Source organism: Chinchilla lanigera, unplaced genomic scaffold (assembly GCF_000276665.1).
Source record: "Chinchilla lanigera isolate Chin_1 unplaced genomic scaffold, ChiLan1.0 scaffold00027, whole genome shotgun sequence".
Taxonomy (NCBI): Eukaryota; Metazoa; Chordata; class Mammalia; order Rodentia; family Chinchillidae; genus Chinchilla; species Chinchilla lanigera.
In genome coordinates this window covers 21398259-21420434 of record NW_004955428.1, presented here as the reverse complement: position 1 = coordinate 21420434, position 22176 = coordinate 21398259, and the positions used below count along the sequence as shown (strand labels likewise).

The 22176-nt window shown below is 37.4% G+C and overlaps 1 protein-coding gene across 2 annotated transcripts in view; it reads right to left on the bottom strand.

Annotated features, from left to right (window-relative positions):
• Sec24d (SEC24 homolog D, COPII coat complex component) overlaps window positions 1-22176 on the bottom strand; it is a 93521-nt gene that overhangs the window by 54895 nt on the left and 16450 nt on the right. For both annotated transcript variants that reach the window (XM_013515265.1, XM_013515264.1), the window contains exons 6-7: window positions 21411-21522; window positions 12855-12982 (exon numbers count right to left, since the gene is read on the bottom strand). In XM_013515265.1, coding sequence (XP_013370719.1) covers window positions 12855-12982; window positions 21411-21522 — 240 coding nt within the window. The remainder of the gene's footprint in view (window positions 1-12854; window positions 12983-21410; window positions 21523-22176) is intronic.

Genomic DNA, 22176 nt, shown 5'->3' with positions numbered 1-22176 from the left:
GTTTGGAACTCTGTATTGTCTGTATTGTGCTTGTGATATGTTGTAAAATGTTGTATGTCTGTTAATGTTTCCCTCCTTTTATCCTTAAAATAAAAAAAAAATTAAAAAAAAAAAGGGAAGTCAACAGCAGGGCAGTTGGGAACACCTTCCTCTCAGCTCTCAGGAGGGGCAGGCCTCAGTCGAGACTGAACAGTGAATGGGAGGTGCTGATTCTTAACGGACTCTGGACTGGCTTAGTCTGACACAGTCCATCCAGGGGATCAGCATTGTTTTTCTTGCTGGGACAGATGTGAGGAACTTTTCAGTAAGATGCTCCCTTTCCAGGAGCATTGGTGTTTAGGAATTCGGCAGGCGAGTGCCATTTCTCTATATTTTTTTTCTTTTCCTTCCCCTTCTCTTTTTTTTCTTTTCTTTTGCAGTACCAGGGGTTAAAGCCAGGGCTACATACCTAGCGATTTTTTACTTTTTAACTGTGGGACAAGGTGTTGCTCAGCTGCCCAGGGCTTGAACTTGCAATCTTCTTGCCTCAGCCTCCCACAGTGCCAGATTACAGGCAAGAGCCACCACATCTGGTTCCCATATTTCCTGTAACTGCTGACTTATTATGGTTTTGTCTTTTATTCTCAAGAGAGAATTATATTCTGTTGTCTAATTTACAGGTCACTTGCAAAAGATCTATTTAACCGGGGCAATAACACATAGGAGTTCCATTGTAGAGTTAAAGCTCCTCTGAAGCAAGTGTGTTTCTTCTATAACAGAACAACTGGTAACTGGTTTTCTCCTCTTCCAAGTTATGAAATATTCTACTTTAAAGCTGAAAAGGTTAAAAATGATAAGCCCAGGGTCAAACTCCTTTTCTCCCTGGTAGAACCACAAGTTGACCTAAGTATTTTCTCTACTTGTCTCACTCCTTTACCTGGCCATAAAAACACCTTCAGATGATTTTCATCTATGCAGAGTCTTTCTTTAGAGATGCCTGGTCAGGCAGCCTCCCTGACCACCCCAATGAATGTGAAACGTGTGTCCCGCCCTTCCCAGCACCTGTCCTCCCTGATCCCATTCTACTCTTTCTTTTCTCCACAGCAGTAGACACAACTTCGCGATGGCAGAGATTCTGTCTGCCGCACCCTCTACACGTCCTAGGTGCCAAGAGCAGTACCTTATGCATATTGGTGAATAGTAAACATTTATGGAACTGAATAGATGACTGTTTTTTAAATCTTTTTTGAAATAAGGTGATAATAAATATATCAGTGGTCCTTCATAAAACAGACACTGCTTATAAAGTACAAATCAGATGACAATGTGTTACTGCGCAGATTATAATATGCCATATAAGATAACTGAAACACTGCTACAGAAGCAGCTGTGATTATACAATCATAAAGCTTATTCTGCAAATAATGCAATTCTAATTGGACACCTGTGGAAGTTATAAAGTTACCTCAACACACTGAAACTTTTTCTATATATTGCTTTCACAGTGGGAAAAAAAATATAAGACTCCAGGAGTTTTCCAGTCCAATCTGCTGTCAGTGTAAACACTGGTTACTAACTACACCCGGTAGCCAGCCACTTGGACTGGGCAGGCTGCTTCCGGTTACCCAGGAACTCATCCTGTGTGAGTTCATTTATCTGGGAAAGTAGCCAAAATCATTTGGAGTAGAAAATTTAAAATAAGGCTTAAAATGCTGAAGAAAAATTTGAATTTAAAAAAGATGTATGACCAATTGGAAAGCATCTAGAAAAATAAATATATTTGTATTTTTAGCATAAATCATTAATGAATTGGAATGGGAGGGATGACTTCTTAGCTCATCAAATAATTAATGAAAATTGATAAATATAAGGGAATACATATTTTTCTATTCCTTTCCCTTAACAAAAAGTAATATAAACAAAATCACATTTGAGGTATTTAGATGAATTTTCCAAAAGTTTTCAAATTGTAAAAAAACCAGAATGCATGAGACATACTGAACCTAAAGAAACTTATTTGTGACAGTTCTATGGTACATACTACAATCACAGCTCTGCTGTTTTCTTTTTTTTTTTTTTTTTTTAACTTGAAGACACATGGCTCAAGAAAGTCAATGATGGTCTTGTTTTCCCAGATATTATGCCTGGCAAATTTTAAAGCTTTTAATCCACTCCTTTAACACATATCACCCTACACACACACATGCACACATGTACAAATACCACATACTGGCGCAAAATCAGGTTATGCTGACAGGAACAGCATTTGGAGGGAAAAGAATAAAAGTGAAATTGAAGTTAAAGTTATGAAAAGTTTTACTGTGAAGGCAAGTCTGTAAACAATTGCAGTTCTCATCAGCCTAGCTGTTCCTATCTGCTAGCAACACTAGAAGTAAGGATTATGCACACCGAATCCCCAAATGGCTATTTTTCATTAGAACATATGTGTGGGAAATAAAATATTTTCACTGATACAGAATATGGAAACTCAAAAAATACCAGCTGCCTGGATAAGGAGATGAATCCACAGTGCAGGCTCCTGGCCTTTCCTTGCACTGTCAGTTCCTTTCTTATTTTCTTTGTTACTTTGCTTCAGATACAGCATTTATATCCAAGATGTTCAATAAATACTTGAGCACAGATCTTTATGGTAAAAATCTCATCAATGTGGCCTAAAATTCTAGCGTAATTCTATTTATAGGTAATAGAAAGTGGCAAAAATATCATATTTAAATATTGTTTAACATAAAAAATATTCTCAATACTCCTTTAGGCTCTGAGAACAAAACTGTAAGAAAAATCAGACATGGTCCCTACCCTTATATAGAACCTAGTAATCATATATACAAATACAAAATCACAATTGTGATACGTGCTACCATGGGAGCTACAAGCAGGTATGAAGGAAGTAACTTCAAACTGAAATCTAAAATGTCAGTAAGAGCTAACTAGGTTAAAAGGACAGGATAGTAGACAGAATAAGAGGAGCTGAGGAAAAAATTATTCCAGCAAATGCCAATGTAACACCCTTGGAAGGTAAAAGCTACACAGTAATGGCTACGGTGACAGCTCAGTGGCAGAGCCCTTGCTCAAAATGTGAGGCCCTGCATTAGATCCCCAACGCCAGACAGACAGACACGTACGCAGGCACGTGCATGTGCATACATGCAAACCCAAATTCAAAACAAAATGCAGAAAATAGTGATATAATATCAAATGGAAGCATGCAACATTCTTCAAAAATATAAGTGAGGGACTCGGTCTCTTTTTTCACTGGTTATGAGCAGACTGTGTAGTCTGTACCAGTTCCCCCTTCTAATACATCACCTAGAATCCCGGAAGAGGTTTAATAATATCCCTCTTAGATGTTTAACCTCTGGTAAATATAAATTATCTGTATTTTCATACTTCTCTTCTTTGAACAAAATCAAAGACTATTGGATTAAAATAAGATTTTTAATATTTAATATATAGTAACTAATAATCACAGATAGAAGAAATAATTATCATTCATTAAACTAGCTTACTTTTTAAAATAAGAGTATTATAGTTTTATTTGTAAGTGAAATGAGGCTCAAAAAGTTAACTGAAATGTTTAAGGCCACACTGCAAGTCACAGCGTATTCAATTTATGCACCTAACTCCACCTGACTCCCACATTCCTGTTCCTCCCACCATACTCAGAACAGCACTACACAGCTGGGAAAGAATCACTTAAAAAAAAGAGAATCACTTCAAAAATAACCTGTGCTTCAGACAAACCTGGGTGTCATTTTCAGACATTCTAGGAGACAACTACAAATTACAAGTTGGCAGAGTTTTCTTTCTCTACTTATCTCCTTTTTTAAAAATGGGATGGGGGAGCATAGTACTGTGGGTTGAATCCAGGATCTTCACACTGTGCTACATCCCCAGATCTTCCGTTTTGTTTTGTTTTGTTTTCCACTTTGAGAAAGGGTCTAAGTCACTCAGTTGCCCAAGTTGGGCTCAAACTTGGTGATCCTTATGCATCAGCCTGCTGGAGTTCTGGGGTTATAGTCATGTGCCACATAACTGACTTCTCTTAGCCTTTTACTCAGTGAGAACTTGATGTATAGAAATTTTTCCAGTAAAAAATTTTGAATTATTTTATTTTCTCTTACTTGATCACAAAAGGGACAAATCTGCTGCATTTACTTTAGAGTTCTTATATCCTTTAAATATCTGTAAGAGTTGACTGAAGTTAGGAACATGAAGCAAAATGTAAGTATTTCCTTGATTTCGAAACCTCATCCATTTTAAGAGACACCAAAGCTTCCAAAGCATCAATGCTAAGAAGTCTTTGTTAAAAAGATATTCTTATTTCGGAAATATTAAAATATGAGAAAATGCAGGTCTTAGAACTGATGGAAATGGCAGCAAGAGGGTCTGAAGGCCCTGAGCCACATTCCGCAGACGAGGCTCGTCCCCCCGCTCACGTTTAGGGGTGTTGTGTGCTCAACCGCCAGGACTTTGCAGGTCGGAAGCCCCACGCTCACATTCAACCATGGCAGAATGTTCTCATCTCTAATTCTTGCTTCTCCTAATACTTAAAAGAGTTATTCTTCTCTTATTAAAAGTTAGATTCACCTAAATAATTTTGTGACTGAGAAAATAAGCTTGGCACATTTAGCTTCTAAACTACAACTTAAAATAGAATCCTAATAACCTTTGCTGTGGCAAATGTGACTCTGTCTCCCAGTGTTAGAGTACAGTTCTAAAAAAGGACAGCATTCTGTTCTTCAGCTGCCAACCTTTCTCATAGTGCTTTTTAATAGCACTGTAACGAGAGTGACCAAGAATCTTAAGGGATAAGACTCAATTGCAAATGTAACTTGAAAGAATTAACTTCTTTAAATGTTGTATTTATCATTCTGCTTGAGTGCATATACTTTATTTTTCCAAGTTTTTTTTACAATGCTTTAAAAATATTACAGTAAAGCCTAAACAAGATTGTAAAGCACATCTTCAAAAATTAAATAGCACTTTGAAGTTTCATTTAAAAATAACAAGTTATAAATCTCCCTTAACTTCTTTACAGGCCATGATATTATATTATGCAGCAATGAGTTTAATTTCCGGGGATAGTTATCACTAAAGCTGTCTATATGTAAAAATGGCTATATATAAAAATGTAGTCTCACAATCATCTGTTTTTTTTAAAATGAGTAACACACTAAAATTGTATTATCAGTAATAGTACAATAAAAATGAAATCACACCGGTTTGAGCTGTGTATTTTATTCACATGGATTACTAATAACATATGGGATTTCATAAACAAAGGGATGCACATTAAATGCCCAAAAAAAAACTGGAACAGTAAGACAGACACTAGCAGATTTACAGGACAGTAGACAGAGTGGGACTTCTCCCTCATGGAATGGAGGCCCAAGGTCGCAAAGGCACAGCAGAGACCTGAAGTCATTTCCTCCACCCTTTAGTTATGTATCATGCTAGGAAGAAATTATTATTTCCCAAAATATTTTTATCAAAATTCTTCCAAAACATCTTCTGTCCTTTATAATAAGTAGAGCCTTTATCATTCATGTGATAGAATAGTGCTGCTTCTCCCACTATGTTGATGAACTAATAAACAATATAGTGCCATCTCTGTTCATGAACACTTTTGTTTGCAAATAATTTGGTTCACAAACATAAGCATCTGGAAAAAATTTATTTTTGTTTGCAAAATTTATTTTTGCTTGTCTGGAAAATTGTTTTCCAGAATCAGAGTAAATTAAGTTCATGAACCAAGGTACCACTGTATATCAATAGATTCTCAAATGATCATTTTACCCAGAGTTTGTTTGTGGCCATTTAAAAGTACAAAACAAAACAGCCAAAGCAGGATAAAAGCTTTTATTTCATTAGCAGCATGTTCTCAACAAATATAATGACTGTCAGAAAATAATTAAGACTCATGCTAAAAATATGACAGTCCTAAGATAGCTAGAAACCCAGCACCTTCCTAGAGTGTAGCTTATCTTTCTGCACTATTAGCCCTAAGCACAGCCCATTTACCCAACTAAGACCTCCACTGGATCCCCAACACTCTGCTGAGCTCTGGATAGTTGCCAGCCTTTAAGGAATATGAAGCAGAAGCTTGAAGTCAAAAGACTTCAAGTAAAAACACTTAAATAGACATTTCAAGATAACTCACAGGCTCATAAGAGCAAAAGGCCCATTTCTAAAACTGTAGCCAGCAAACCAAAGGAATACTGTTTTATGTGTTTAACCAAAGGGAACTTCAGAAAGCTCACTTACTGCCTCATGGAGTTGGAAGGACATGGCACTTGGAATCTGAAGTTCCAGAAGCATCATTTATTAGCAACATGACTTTAGTAAGTACAGAACTTGTGGGGCTTCATCATCTATAAAAGTAGGCTAACAACTACCTCATAAATTGCCATCTTCCAAAAGGATTTAAGACATGTGGTTACCATGAAATAAACTACTACTGTCAGGCAGAATTTTTTGTTGGATGTATTAAACAACAGCATCATCTCTAACAAAGGTATGTCAAGTCATGCAAGCAAAATTGACTAGAAAGTCAAATACACGACCCACAATTCCTTCTGTGGCTGATGGCTGTGAAGGTCATCCCTGATAGAATGTATTGGTATTGGGCCTATCCTCTGACAGTCTTTCCCTTGTTTTGTTAACTCTACTTATCAGTTCACTGACATCTATTCCTTTTTTCTTCCAATAGTATCTTCTTCATATTTACTGCATCTATCATAATAGAAACAATCATTAAAAAGAAAGAATTGAAACAGCTGCTAGTAATAGGACAAATCATGGGATAAAAGTAAATAGGACATTTATTTCTTAAATCATATCCCAGGTGAAACTCTCCCTAAACCACAACTCTATAGGAAAAGGTTATTCTTATTAGGGCCTTTTTCTGCACACTGGAAAAAAATTAGCTGTAACGTTGAAAATTGTATATAAGTCCTAGTCAAGAGTCACTAGTTTTATTTTTCTCCATATCCCTAATGTCCAGTTCAGCTCCTACCACAAGTAGGAAGTCAACAATCAAGTAATATTTTAAGCCTTGAATAAAACTATACCATTGCTAATTCAGTAAGAAAGCAAATGACTTTGCTTATTATATCCACACATAATCTAAAAGTATATATATTCCTGAACACAGATGGAGTAAAAGTTTCTACCATCTGGTTTATAGGTAAAAGTACCTAATGCATGTATAACTAGATGCATATGCTTGTACAAAATATAAAGATTTCCTAATTTAGAAAAAGAAAACCCAAAATTAAATTAGTTGCAATCTTCAATTATTTTGGACCTGAAATTTATAGGATCTCTACCTCAATTCTTATATAGCATCCAAACATAAACACAATAAATAAAAAAGCTTACAATATAATTAATAACTTCTCCACAATTATCTGTTAATTATATTAAATGTAGGAATGGGTTGTACTGAAAACATAGTTTAAAAATTAAAATTATGGTAAAAAGTATGAAGTGTTACAAAATGCTGACACTGACTTGCTCCTGGAACTAGCATACATCTCCAAAGCAAATGCTTGCAGGGAACATTCTCTGATAATAACTGCTTGAATGAGGTTTATTTTTATAGGCTGTTGCTAACACAATGGCATACTTACAACAGTTCTGTCAAACAAAGGAACCAATTTTAAAAAAAGCTGTACTAAATAAATTCTTTTGGTAGATGCCAAATCAGGATATTGTTCAGAAAGATTTTTTTATTGCAGTAATATCACAGTACTAGTCAGATAAGCAATAAAATCTTAACATTTAACTAACCTGAAAATAAGTCGGCTGTCATGGAGGAAAATGTTAAAGTGTTACTAATACACAGAATAACAATATTCATGTAATGTTTGCTTTTAAAACATTAAAAAAATTTCCTGGATTATGAGGTTATAAATACCTAAACTCAGTATGCTCTGCATTTTCTTTACTTAACTATAATTGCTTCATTTTTGGTTTATAGCCTGAGCTACTAGATAAATAATATGCCATTTATTGATATGTGGAAGAATGAACATGGTTTAAAGATGAGAAACCCACTTTGTACGTTAAGGTTGAAGTTTTATGTGGTGCCTGGGTAGAGACCTCAGAGAGGCATTTGGCTATGTAATACAGGGTTCGACAGGTAGAAATGAATCTATGAGAGAATAACAGCTTAATGATTTAGGGTTAAAAATTCTGGGGCCAGACTACACACATTTGGATTCTAGCTCCACTCCTAGTAGCTGCTGACCTTAACAAGTTATCTAACTCTGTGCTTCAGTCTCCTTGCATCTAAACTGGGGATAACACAAAGGCTGGTGTGAAGATTAATAAAAATGAACTTTCTGTGGGTTTTTTGTTTTATTTTGTTTTTTGAGACAAAGTCTCAGTATTTAGTTCAAGCTGACCTTGAACTCACTATGTAGCCCAGGCTGCACTCAAACTCAAGCTGATCCTCCTGTACCACCCTCCTGAGTGCTGGGATTAAGTGTGTCACCACGCCTGGCAAAGTGAACGTATTTTTTTGTTAAATCTTGTACTTGTGCTCCAGCTTGCTGTGTAGTAAAGCAACAGTGTTTCTCCAAGTTTAGGTGCAGTTCAATGCTCAAAGAGGTAGACATTTTGTGGAAGTATGCCCTTTAAGTATTTTTTTCTGGTGTTTTAACATACCTTTTATATTCCTTATTTTTTCCTTTGAGTCTATTTCAACAAACAGAAGTAAAGTATTTCTTCAGATAGTATCTTCACCCAAGCTAGGAGACACTGCCATGTATGGGGAAGTAATTCTTATGTACATTCAGAGAAGTCCTATTCCTGAAGTTCTAAGGAAAAAGAAAGGACTTTCTGTACAGAGAGCTGAGTAAAGAAACAGTGCAGTATATACACTTTCCTGGTCTGGATGCAGAGTCTCTAGCAATGTTAAAGGAACAGGATGTATGGTATTGGTTTCTCAGGTACAGCTTCTTCCTAAGTCAGATTTCCGGAATAAATTACCTGTCTAACCTTATCTCTTTATTACACTGGAAACAAAGAAATTTAATACAGCACAACTTTTTCCAAAAGAAAAGTATCATGCTGGAGGGGAGGCAGTATTTGGCTAAAACAAACAACTTTAGAAAACAGGAAGCACACCCATTGAGGCTGTGTGAGAAAGTCTATGTGCGTCTCGGAGAAGACTTGGAGCAATGTCTGAAAGCTCTTTTTCCAACCACAAAAACTACTGTATGAAGTTATATTTTCAGGAACACATTACTGAATAATTTCATTGTTAATACTAACAGGATAACAAGAAGGTTACAGTCTACTTTCAGGTGTTGAGTTTTACACTATTCCACGTATATTAGCTTTTTCACAAGGACAGTGAGGAAAAAGAGGATCTTACTTATATTTAATTGAGACCAATCCATTGCCATGTATAAGTTGTATCAAATACTGATACTATTCAGAGGCAGAAATCCCATACACCTACAATCTTGATAGCCAATAGAGTTGCTGCCTACAATATTTTGTATTCTATATATGCTTCAGGTTTTTTTCAAGATGTACACATGCTATTTTTCCTCACTAGGAAAATAACAGACCACTGCAAAAGATCCAGACAACATATGAAGAATCGAGGCGGAAAGAGCTCATATTGCTAGCAATCCTAGTCCAGAGAGAAGCTATGTCAATGGTTCCTCTGGGCAATATTTATAGCATGTATTTCCTCAACCTTAAGATCCATATTGTAAAAGTTTAGTATTTCTAAAATCTGTCTACATCTCAAAACTGACACATATAGTTACAATGATGCTCTTTTATTAAGATGTTTCAAAGTTGTTTTAAAGAATGAGCAGCTCTTTAGACAGTACCATGGAATATAATTAAAAGAGAAATTGTAAAACGGTGTGCATGCTATGCCATCATTTTTATATTTACCTTGTTACAGGATGGATACATGTATGCTGCTATATGTGTATTTTATTTCTAAAAGGAATCACAGAGAACAAGTAAAGGCTGCCAGAAAGGGGAAGGTGGTTAACATTGGAAGAAATCTATTTTTCATTGTATACCCTTTCGTACTCTACTTTTTACTTATTTAAAAATTATTGTCTCTAAAAAGTAAAGAATACTACATGTTATTATGGACACTTGCATATGAAGACAGCATTTAAAGAACACATAAAAGAAGGATACATAGCAAATTTATTAGTGTTTGATGTTGGAAGAAATGAAAGGAAAAAGAAAAAGTCTGCATAAAGAAAACCTTACAGCTATGAAGCTTTAATTCTCTAAAATACTAACACTTGTTAATGGGTGGTGTGTACATGAGTGTTATACTGGTAAGTGAACCCTTTTTAATTTAAACTTTCAATGCATAAAAATTAAAAACATCTCATAGATACCACTACGTATCTATCATAATTGTTAAAAATAAAGAGACAACAGTTCATTGCTAGGGAGGAAGTGGAACAACTGTAACTCTAATACAAAATTGAAATGACTGAAAGATGGTACACTCATTTTGGAAAATGGTCTGGCAATGTGTTATAAAACTAATAAGCCTAGGGGGATATAACTCAGCAGCGCAGTAACTGCCTGGCAAACACAAGGTTCTAAGTTCAATTCCTGGTACCAAAAAAAAAAATCTAACAATACTGCAAACTATTCGTAGGCATTAACTCAAGAGAAATGAACGTACATCTCCTATGGAAAGACTTATATGACAATGTTCATACTAACTTTGTTTACAATAGTCATAAAATAGGAATAGTATAGGTGTCCGTCAAGAAGAGACTGGGTAAGAAAACTAGTATATCCATAAATGAAATACTACTCTGTAAGACAAAACAGACTCCTGATACATGCAACCATAGGAAGGCTTTCTAAAATATTATGCTGAGAAAAACCTTTGCACAAAAGAATGCATAATCTACGATTCTATTTATATGAAGTACTAAAATAGCATAGCAAATCTATTGTGGAAAAAGATCAGATTTTGGCAGGGGTTTACGTTACAGTTGTATGCATTTGTCAAAACTCAATGAATATTTATTTTAAGACACACATATTTTGTTCTACATGAATTCTGCCTCAAAAGGAAGAATGAAGTGTACTCATCTCTACAACTTACCTTGAAACATCGGGGGGGGGGGGATAGGTGTGAGACACGACAAGTGTAACTAAATGTCGTTGTAGTATTTACATGTAGGTATAAAGGTGTTTGCTAGGAAATTCTTCTACATTTTCATCATAAAATGCTAAATACAGTATAAATACTTTTAGTCAAGCTATTTTTTACAATGTACACACATTGTAGACAGAAGGAGATCTTTATCAATATATATTGGTCTACTCATCTTTATTAAGTTTAATGATTTTAAAGAAGAATTTGTGAGTATTATATTAAATTTTTTGGAACCATGATAGAAGAACCATGGTTTTTGCTTTATATTTATTTTTTATTTTTTTACAGTGGTAGGGATCAAACCCAGGGCCTCACACATGCTAGGCAAGCATGATACCATTCCATGTTTAAAATAAACAACATAAATGCTGCATGTGCTTCTTGATTTGCAAATGTGAAATACACCACAAGGAAGGATGGCCTCTACCTATTCTACTCTAACCCAGTTCACTGTACCCCTATGGAGATCTCAGCATTCCACCACACTCTTAAGGAGAGGAGAAAGAGACCCCAGAGGGTCTGAAAGCCACTTTCAGCATGGACTCCATCCCTCCCTCAGTGAGGAGGCCCCTCACCCCTCCTCCACAGTGCCCCCAGGGGGGTGGCCAGTCCAAGAAAGGAGACAAATCTGTTCTCTCCTGCAGATCCCCGGAGACCTTTTAAACACTGTCACTGCTCTGTGTACATTAGACCAGTCTTCCTCAAAAGCTGCTTAGATCCAAGAGTGAGGTTTATGCTGGGAATGGAGGCTAGGGCTTCAGCCTTTAGCACAGCAACAGGAACCCATGCTCCAGCCTCAGGGGTGGTGAACCTATGGCACGGGTGCCACAGTGGGCTGTTGGTTATCACTGAAAGTTCTGAAGGTTCACCATCTCTGAGATTAAGGGAATACTGCAATAGGTCATGGTCAAGCTTCCTTCAGAAATAAAGCTTTTCTCCCTCTCCTCTTTAACTTGCTCTGCTGTAGTGCCTATGTCTGGGTGAAATTAGATTATTTCTTGATGTCCTCATCAAATCCTACTTTTAATTTTTTTAAATTTTTTTTTAACGTTTTTGGTTTTTTTCCGGTACCAGGAATCGAACTCACAACCTTGCGCTTGCCAGGCAGGTGCTGTGCCGCTGAGCTAAATCCCCAGCCCCCTTCATCAAATATTACTAACAGCACCTAATATCATAGATTGTAAATGTATACCACTTTTTTTCTCCTAATCATATAATGGGTATACCTTTCCTCATCAGTATATACAAATTTTTCTATTGCACGCTTTCTAATATTTAGTTAATGAATATTTTAGTCCAGGGATCAAAAAGTGTATACAGTAAGACCAAGAATTACAGGACAGTCACCTTCTTCTAACAGGACACACGGATATCAGGGATCACTAGGACCTAAGAGCCTCATCACAGGGCATGCAGTTTGTCCCAGTGTGACATTCCACTTGTTCTGTATGCATGCACTGTTTTAGCGAACCAGAAAGTGGTGCAGTCTGTCAGTGTCTGGCTACAGGACATCAAATGATACAGTTTGTGAGATTTTTATATTCCTAATGGATTCAATGACTAAATATTTTTGCATTATATAAGTATATTTCCATTTTATGCTTGAAATACAAAATAACATATAAGAAAACAATGATGAAAAAAGAACTTTGGAATTGGTAAATTATTGAGTAACTATATCACTTACCTCATTTGAAGGAATTGTGGCAAAGGGTTTGATGACAGCAGCTAGAGGAATCTGGGCCTGTTTAGCCATATCTGATGTGCACGGGAAACAGTATGTAGTACAGCGGATGTAACGAGGGCTAGCATTGCCTTAAACAGTGAAAGGACATGCTTAGAACATGGTTAGAAAATAATATATTCTAAGATATGTAAGTATTTATGAAGATGCTTCTATAATGTACTGCCTTATTTGCAAAATTTTCTCACTTGTTAAAATGAAAAAGTAATATGTAATTCTTAATGTACACCCTAGGAACACTATAATTTATTGCTAAACAAAATACCAGATTATATATAGATAAAAAGAGGTGTTTTAATTACTGTTATTTTCCATGAGTAACGTCAGACTCCCTGGGAGATATAAAACACAGAGGCACAAAAATATGAAAAGATGAAAGTTTTGGGTCTCAGACATTTCTTCTTTTCTATCAATTTATCTATTTACGGGAAGGGTAAGCATGGACATATCATTTCATACCATCAAGTGATCCCATCAAGTATGATCCCATTTTGACTATTTTTTCTAAACTTTGTAAAAAATTAGAAATAAAATTCTATTTGTAATAGGAATACTATTTTTTAAAACATGCTAATCTATTTTTAATACACATTAGGTTTCTTTGCCAAATGTCTCTATTTTACAACATATATGAATGCTAAAACAAAATCCACAACATAAAGAATACTTTTTGAGCATTACAATAACATCTAAACTCTTGAGATGGAATTATAACATATTAGGGCCAAAAGAATACAATGGTCAAACAACATTCACTTGAGTGTCAGATGTGTTTTGGGCACTGTCCCACACAATTTATGTTGATGCAGAAAATAACAAAGCTAGCAAATGAGTAAATTATATAGGGCACTGGAATACTGCATGATTAAAAAAAGCGTATCTGGTAAGAGGTACCAAACACTGGGAAAGGAACGGCAATTTTAAATACTTACACAGTGGCCCTTTTTTTTTTTTTTTAAAGAGAATTAAAAAAAACAGTAAGATACAGAATTTCAAAACAAGGTGATAGGACATTAACAATGGTTATTATATCACATATTGTTATCTTCAAAGTAGTTGCTCAGATTACCAGATAGGTATGCAAAATTGATCAAACAATATAAGCACTAACTGTTCCTTTCAATGAGCTAATAGAAATTAGTAGTACAATTCTATCTTATGTATATATACATATATTTTTCCTGTCCCTTCTTTTCTCTTTTCCCCCATCCCAGTTGTTCTTTACTTTTGAGCAGTTTCTTCCCCTTTCGCAGTATCTACTGTACCTTTTGGATCTTACTCTTTCAGTTTCTTACACTAGGAAGATAGTATGATGTTTACACACACAAGTCTGATTTATTTCACTTATTTTAAAAAGGGTCATTTAGGCAAAGACTCTAAGGAGACAAGCTACCTTGTCTGCAAGCAGACTTCTGGGGGAAGGACACACCTGGCCCAGCAGAGGAACAGCAGGAGGCCTGTGTGGCTGCCCAGTCACCGTCAGGCACAGCAGCTGGCAATAAGCTAGAGAAGAAACGGGCCAGATCAGGTAGCCTCCTGAGCTCCCCCGCCCTGCCCTTTGCCTTATATTTGCATGAAATGGAGAGCCACTGCCAGGTCTGAGAAGTCTGGGTGCCGCGCTCTGACAGAAGTGCCCGCTGATGGCAGTCTGGAGCAAGGACACAATGCCAAGAAGCCAGATCAAGGAGACTCAGGAGGACGCTGCTGTGGCTGGGGCAGGAGCGAAATGGTGGTGGCGAGGACTGGCTGCCTAGCAGCACAAGCACAGAGAAGTGGGCAGATGTGGGATACATTTTCAGAGTACTGTAACATATTTATTGGAGAGGGTCAGGTACAATCCAAGGTTTCTGGCCTGAGGAAGTAGCCACCCACTGAAAAGGGAAAGGATGCAGGTAAGAACAGGTTCTTAAGGGATGTGTGGGTAGAGACAGGAATCTGGTCCACCACCTGTCTAGCTTGTGAATCTGAGTAGACAGTGAGACACTTGAATGTGGAGAGTGCACTGAAGTCTGGGTTGGAGATGCAGCACACACTTGAGGTCTCAGTATATGGACTGTGTCTGAAGCCATGCAGGTCAAAGTTACCAAGGGAATAATTGTGGTCAAAGAAGAGAACATGACCAAGAACTGAGCAACAGGGCTTCTAACATACAAAGGTCAGAGGTCAGTGGCTTACCGGAGTGAGGAGGATAAAAGCAAGGAGAGTCTGATGTCCAAAGGTGAAATTAAGAAAGTATATCAAGGAAAAGACAATTGTCAGATGCTCCCGCTAGACCAATGCAACTGCCAAGAATAAGAGTCTGGCTGGAGACCCTGAAGAGAGAGTTTGGGTGGACCAACAGGGCAAAGCCTGCTCAGAGGGAGCACGAGGCAACAGATGGAGAACTGGTGATGGCCTTTCAAACTGTGTTGCAGAGGGGAGCAAAGTAAAGAGGGTAAGGACAGTAGACCAAGAAAATATTTTTATTTTTTAAGACAGGAGGGATTATTTTGCTTTAAAAGATGAGATTCGTTGCATAAAAAGAAAAATATAGATAATATAAAAAAAGAAAACTATTGATAATATAAAAGAAAGTGAAGAGACCTACTGTAGTAAGTGCACAGAGAGAAAATCTGACTCTGACAGGAGCTCAGATGTCCCACCAATGGCAAAGAGGAGGAAGGGGGAGCAGAAGCCAAGAGAAGGAAGGTCGGTGTGGGGGATCCATGCAACCTTCTCAGTCAGGAGAAGTGAAAAGCAAAGAGGTGGGGAGACGTGCTGTGGGTTTGGCAGCATCTGCAGAACAGTACTAAGGGGAGTGCAAATGGGAGAGGACTTGGAAAGTAGAATGTGCAGCCAAGGCTGCGGCCCTGAGCTCAAAAAAGGCCTGCAGCATGGCTGAGTCTTCCTCTGCCTCAGGCTCGCTGGACAGACCATACCCAGAACAAATGCAAGGTTCTTTTCCATTCTGCTCTGCTCCAATGTACTGTTGCCAAATTTTACACTTTTTTAGGACAAGCTAGAAATCTGGATTTTTACATAAAATAGTCTTAGTTTTACATAATTAAAGTAACTGATATAGAAACAAAATATTGTAGAGGACAAATTAACATGACTGTAGGCCGTATCCCACTCCTCCTACAGGAGTCTGGGAGAAAGGAGATTATTGGTACCCACAACAGGGTGATGATGATGATGACGATGAGGATGAGGATGATGATGATAATCATAGCACCTCCCTGTATGTTGGGCATCATTCTGCTTGTTACACACAAACTCACTTTAGTTCCACAATTACTTGCTGGGACTGATACCTTCATGATCCTATTTTTCTGAGGATGGAATGGAGACACCAGAAGATTAAGTGATTTGACTAAGGTAAATAAGTAGCAAAAATAAGAGCAGAAAACCTATCATAACTCTCCACAACATTCCAGAAAAACTGGTTCCAGGTCATAAAGGGCTTGAATGTTGGACAAGTAAGATCAGTCCTGTCTGCCGTGGACAATGATGAAACTTTTTTTAAGCCAAAGTAAGATGATCAAGTAAATGTCTGAAGACAAACAACCTACTCAAAGTGTACAGGATAGCTTCTAGGAGTGGGACATCACCAGAGACAAGTAGACTGGTCTGTCACTGTGAGAGTCCAGGTGAGCAGAGAGGGGAAAACCAGGGTTACAGCAATAGCAGTGAAAGAAAAAGGCTCTTGTGGCTTTCTTCATAATATCCCGCCCTTTGTCCTCCAGGGTGTACTTTCATCCTGCTTTTTCTTCTTTCACCCAGCCCAAGCTCACTCTGCAGAGCCAGTTTCTCCCTCACTCTACACTCTTACTTTTTCAAATAAACTTTGTTATCATTTTCAAAAAGAAATAAATGAAAAAGCTTATGTAGCGCATGCAAATATGCTGGAACTCCTATTATGTCATATTTAGACAAAATCTTCCTCTTCCTTCTTGTCACATAATGACATACAGACTATGAATTAAGAATTTTTGGATACTTTAAAGCATATTTTATTGTCCATCATACTCAGTTTTTGCCATATATTGTTATGATTACTAAATTATAATAATATATGAGATACTAATTTCATTGATATATAAAATTGGATATTTGTTAACTTTCAGGGCTTTGACAGTGAAATACATATTTTAATGCACTCATGAAGGTAAACAAATTTTGTTTCAGAAAGACAGTGTACACAGAGAATAAAGCTTACAAAAGCCGTTGAGAATTTATTTCAAGTATGGGCTGAGCATGGTGGCGCAACCCTGTAATCCCAGCCCTTGGGAAGCTGAGAGATAGGAGGAGGCCATGAGTTTGAGGGCAGTCTCAGCTACATAGTGAGTTTGAGACCAACCTGAACTACAAAGTGAAACCCTGTCTCAAAAAAAACAATAGATGAATGGATGGATGAATGAACTGATGAGTGAATGAATGAATGAATGAATGAATAAGTAAATAAGCATGCAAGCAACCATGGGGCTCAGAAACTATGGCCACAGTGGATAATTTAACAGCTTCAGGAATAAGATTCAAACTTTGAAATGCTTAATAAAGAGCACTGTAGAAACAGAAAAATCTGGCCCTAAACATTCAACAAATTATTTACTCAACAAATATTTATGAAGCAAGGAATCATGCCAAGGAATTAAGAGACAGAAGACAGTAAAGTCTCTGGTTTCACACATTAGTTGGAAAGAGTGATACAGAAACAGAGGATTGCAGCATAGCACGTAAGTACCATAGAAGAGCAAATAAACTAGGAAGTGGCACAAGGGCAACAATGGCTCTGCCACTTTGGGTCAGCGGTGACCACATAAGGGGTAAGGTGCTTCATCAGGCTCATAAAGGACAGTAAAAACACAAAGCCAAGGGACAAGCTGAATCTTAAAATCAGATCCTGTAGCCAGAGGCAAAAGAGTATCATATTTTTCAGATACATTTTATATTGACTTTTATTTATATACTTTTCCCCCATCTTTTATTAGTGCACACTATACTGACTAAAGGGTTTCATCTTGGCAGATTTGTACATGCACATAACACACTTTAACCACCTTCCTCTCTCCCTTGGCCCACCATCCCCCCTACTGTCACATTTGGGGGGGCTTCAATGTGTAATAATGTACTTTGATCATATGCCTGGTTACCGGCTCTTACACTCCTTCTATCTTCTTCCCTTCCTAATAATCATTTCTTCTACCTTCTTGTCATCTTTTATACATATTAGAGAAAATTTGTGTTACCTGTCTGAGTCTGAATTATTTCACTCAACATGGTGATCATTAGATCTTTTTTTTATGTGCAAATGGCAAAATTTTGTTCTTTTATGGATGAATAACACTTTGTTGTATATATTACCACCTTTTCTTTGTCCATTTATCTTGATAGGCACCTAGGTTGGTTCCATATCTTGGCTCTTATATATTCTGCCACAATCAACATGGGTATGCGGTATCCCTATGGCATGCTGACTTTAATTCCTTGGTACACATATCAAGGAGTGGTATGCTGGATCAAGAGACAGTTATGTTGTTAGTTTTTTGAGGAATCTCCGCATTTTCATGTAGCTGTACTAATTTACATTTTCAGCAGTATAGAAATGTTATATCTTCTCCCCCAAAGCCAGCATTTACTGTTTTTTGTATTCTTGATAATAACCATTCTGACTGAGGTAAAATGGAATCTCAACACAGTTTTGATTTAAATTTCCCAGACCCAGGAGGGTTAAGTGACTTACTCAAACCCATCCTGCTAGTCAGTGGTGGATCCAGTAAGAAAAAGCAAATATTGTTTGCTACTAACTGTGGGGCGGTGGGCAAGTCCTCAACCTTCCTGGGCCTTGGTGCCCTGCTATCTGTAAAGTGGAGAGCCAAGCACATGAAGGTCAAGGCTTCCTCTGGCTCTATATTCCATTTACGTCCGTGAATTTGTGTACATGTCTGAGATCTTTGGGCTACATCCTAAAAAGTGTACTAGAATTTACTAACAAGCCCAGCCAGAAGAAGAACTTCATGGTAATGGGTATGAATAAGCCAATTTCAGAGTTCCATGCCAGGGCAGCTCTCCCCGCTTGCTGAGCACAGAAAAGGATGATCTGAACCCTGCCTGTGGCTGGTCCTTTCCTCTCTTCCTCCCGCTCCTCCCTTTGGACTTTTTCCATACATGTTCTGTGTAAGCCAGCACTTGTACTCCTAGGTATAAACCCGGAAACAGTGAAAGCAGGAACTCACTGACGTTTACACGCCAATGCTCATAGCAGCATTATTCACAACAGCCGAAGGAAGAAAGACCCAAATACCCTCCATCAAATGGATGGATTAATAAACTGTGTTGTCTAACAGCCTATACATATATATACATATACATATACATATACAAATTAAATTCCAGTAGGTGCTACAATGTGGAGGAACTATACAAGGTGAAATAAGACAAACACAAAAGGACAAATATTTTATGATTCCACTTGAGATAGCTAGAGGAGGCAAATTCATAGAGATAAAGTAAAACAGAGGGTGTCTGGGGCTGGTGGCAGTGGAAGAATGGAAAGTTACTGTTCAATGGGTGTACAGTTTCTGTGGTAAGTAAAAATGCTCTGGAAATGAATAATCATGATGGTTGCATAACACTTTGAGCATAATTAGGATTGCTGACATATTTTATGAAATATGTATGTGTGCGTGCAGACGTGCACACACACACACACCCAGTTTTTACAAAGCATTCCCCTAAAAAAACCCAAAGGAAAGAAGTATGCACGTGCTGTTCCTTGACACACCTGCTCTCCCACGCCTATGCCTTAGCATCTCCCAAAGCCTGCGCTAGTAAGCATCCCCCACCCTCCCACTTTTCTTCTGGTTTTTACTTATTCACCTAAGACTCAGTTTAGGTGCCCCCTATTCTGGCAGGACAGACTGGGTTAGTTATCTGGTAAATTAGCTTACACTTCAGTAACAAGGAAAGAAGCTCTTTATCTTTCTATTATAACATTTATCCATATATGTTTAGAGTACATAATGTTTATTTTCCCTGTGTGGAGCTGGAACGTGTACATAACACAGCTTCACTCTTTTCTCATCCCCTTCCCCTCTCCTCCCTCCTCTCTTGCTCCATCTCTTGATCCTCTTCCCATTTGAGAAAAATCTGCCTCCCTACTTCCTATTATCTTTTATTTTGCTCTTTATTTATATTTTGGGCTTCTCATATAAGAGAAACCAGGTGATATTTAAGTGTGTGTGTCTGATTTATGTCACTTAACCTTATGGTCTCAAAGTGCATCCATTTTCCTACAAAAGACTCACATTTATCCTTCTTCATGGCAGAGTAGTACACTATTATGTGTCCATGCCACATTTTCTTTATCCATTCATCAGTTTATGGACATACAAGCCATTGCCAAGATTTAGTTATTATGAATTATCCAGCTATAAACATGGGTATACACGGATCATGTGATATGATGTCTTTAATTCTTTTGGAAAGGCACTTAGACGGGGATCAATTGGAATTTCTAGTTTCAGTTTTTGAGGAATTTCCATACGGATTTCCACAGCGGTTGTACTAGTTTACATTCCCACCAACAATGTAGGAGGGTAAATTACCTAAGCATTCTCTGCCTCAATTTTCTGATTGTAACATAAGGATGATATAAAGGACTATATCATAAAGTTACAGGGGAATTAAGTGAATTAAATGCTTAGAAGTGCTTAAAAGATGGTTTTGACACAAAGTAAGCACTTATGAGCCACAATAATAATGGTAATTTATATATATTTTATTACTATATTATTAATCACAAGCTTAACATAGCAGCCTAGTACATAACAGGTATGGAATAAATATTTGCTAAATGCATGCACATGAGTGACGATGAATAAACAAGTAGAACCCTGCTCGCATGCAGCTTAAACTTTTGTGGGAAAGACAGACCAAATCATGGTAAAAATTAACATGTTAAGAAGTTGTAAAAGAAGGACACATGAAGTGCTAAAAGTAGAAATTAGAGAAGATTTCAAAGAGAAAATTAAGTTGATTTTGGAAGAACTAACCATTTCCCCAGCAAAGGGATAAGAATTATATATTCTAAGGATCTTTTGCTCAATAAATGCTTATTGGACAACTCTCACGCTTTAGGTAAGTGGTGGTTTTCTAGGGATGAAATGGTAGACAACAGCAGTGCTCACTGTAATGCCGAGAAAACCGCACCCACTGAGAATCAGAGACTCGGAGAGAAAGAGGGGGAGTGTGGAGTGGCTGAGGCGGTTGTGGAGGAAGAAATAGGACGGAGGGGAGGCTGGTCAAGAATATTCTGCAGCTGCAGAACCCCTGACATTTTTGTTTCTTTGAAATATTAAACTGAATTAATACACTGTTTAAAAGTTTATGTAACACTATTAGATTGAAATGAAATCCCCATTTTTGTAGATGACAGTAAAAAATGCAGCAACTTCATAGAGCTTGCCCTAGTGAACACAGCTTGTACGGGCCTATGCATACATCACTGAAAATAAGTACCTTGGTCTTGTATCACACAGTCTGTGGTGACCAGAGGAGGCACCTGGCCCCTGGTGTTGGTGGCATAAACTTGTCCCCCTCTCGTAGCTCTGTCACTCTCGATCACCTGGATCTGGCAAAAGAGACACCAAGAGTAAGTAAGTTAAGGCTCTTCCTGTACTCGCAGGAGCTCACTGGCTCACTCTCTTCCCTGACCCTTCATTCTCCCCCATGTCCATTCACTCATATGAACAGGCATCTTCTGTGTCCCTTCAGATCCAGTTCTGAGAACCCACAATGTCTTCAGCTCCGTCTTTGGTTACAATGTTAGGTCAGGAGTTTCCAAATTCTATTCTACAGCACTCTAAACTCCAACCAGACCCTTTAGAGAAATTGATTTTTTTTTCATATTTGTTGGGACCAAAGGCAAGCATGTAAAATAATACATTCTGGCAGGAAAAGAAATTAAAACAACTTTTTAAAAGGAAATATATTCTGCAACCAAAATTTTAAAAAGCTAAACATCATTAAACTCAGAAGAAATGGCTTCGAAATATGACCTGAGTCTCAAGCTTTCTCCTCAAAATTACTGTTTCTCTTCAATTTTCCTATTTAATTTTCTCCATGACACATAAGGGACACATGAGAAATAAGGCAACAGTCTCAAGTGCACCAATGCGGTTTTTGTCCACTGCATAAAAACCAACAGAATCAAAAGCCCCCATATCATCATCTGACTTGTAAACGAATTTCTCCATTAAAAATACTTGTTGACAAAAGCTTCTTA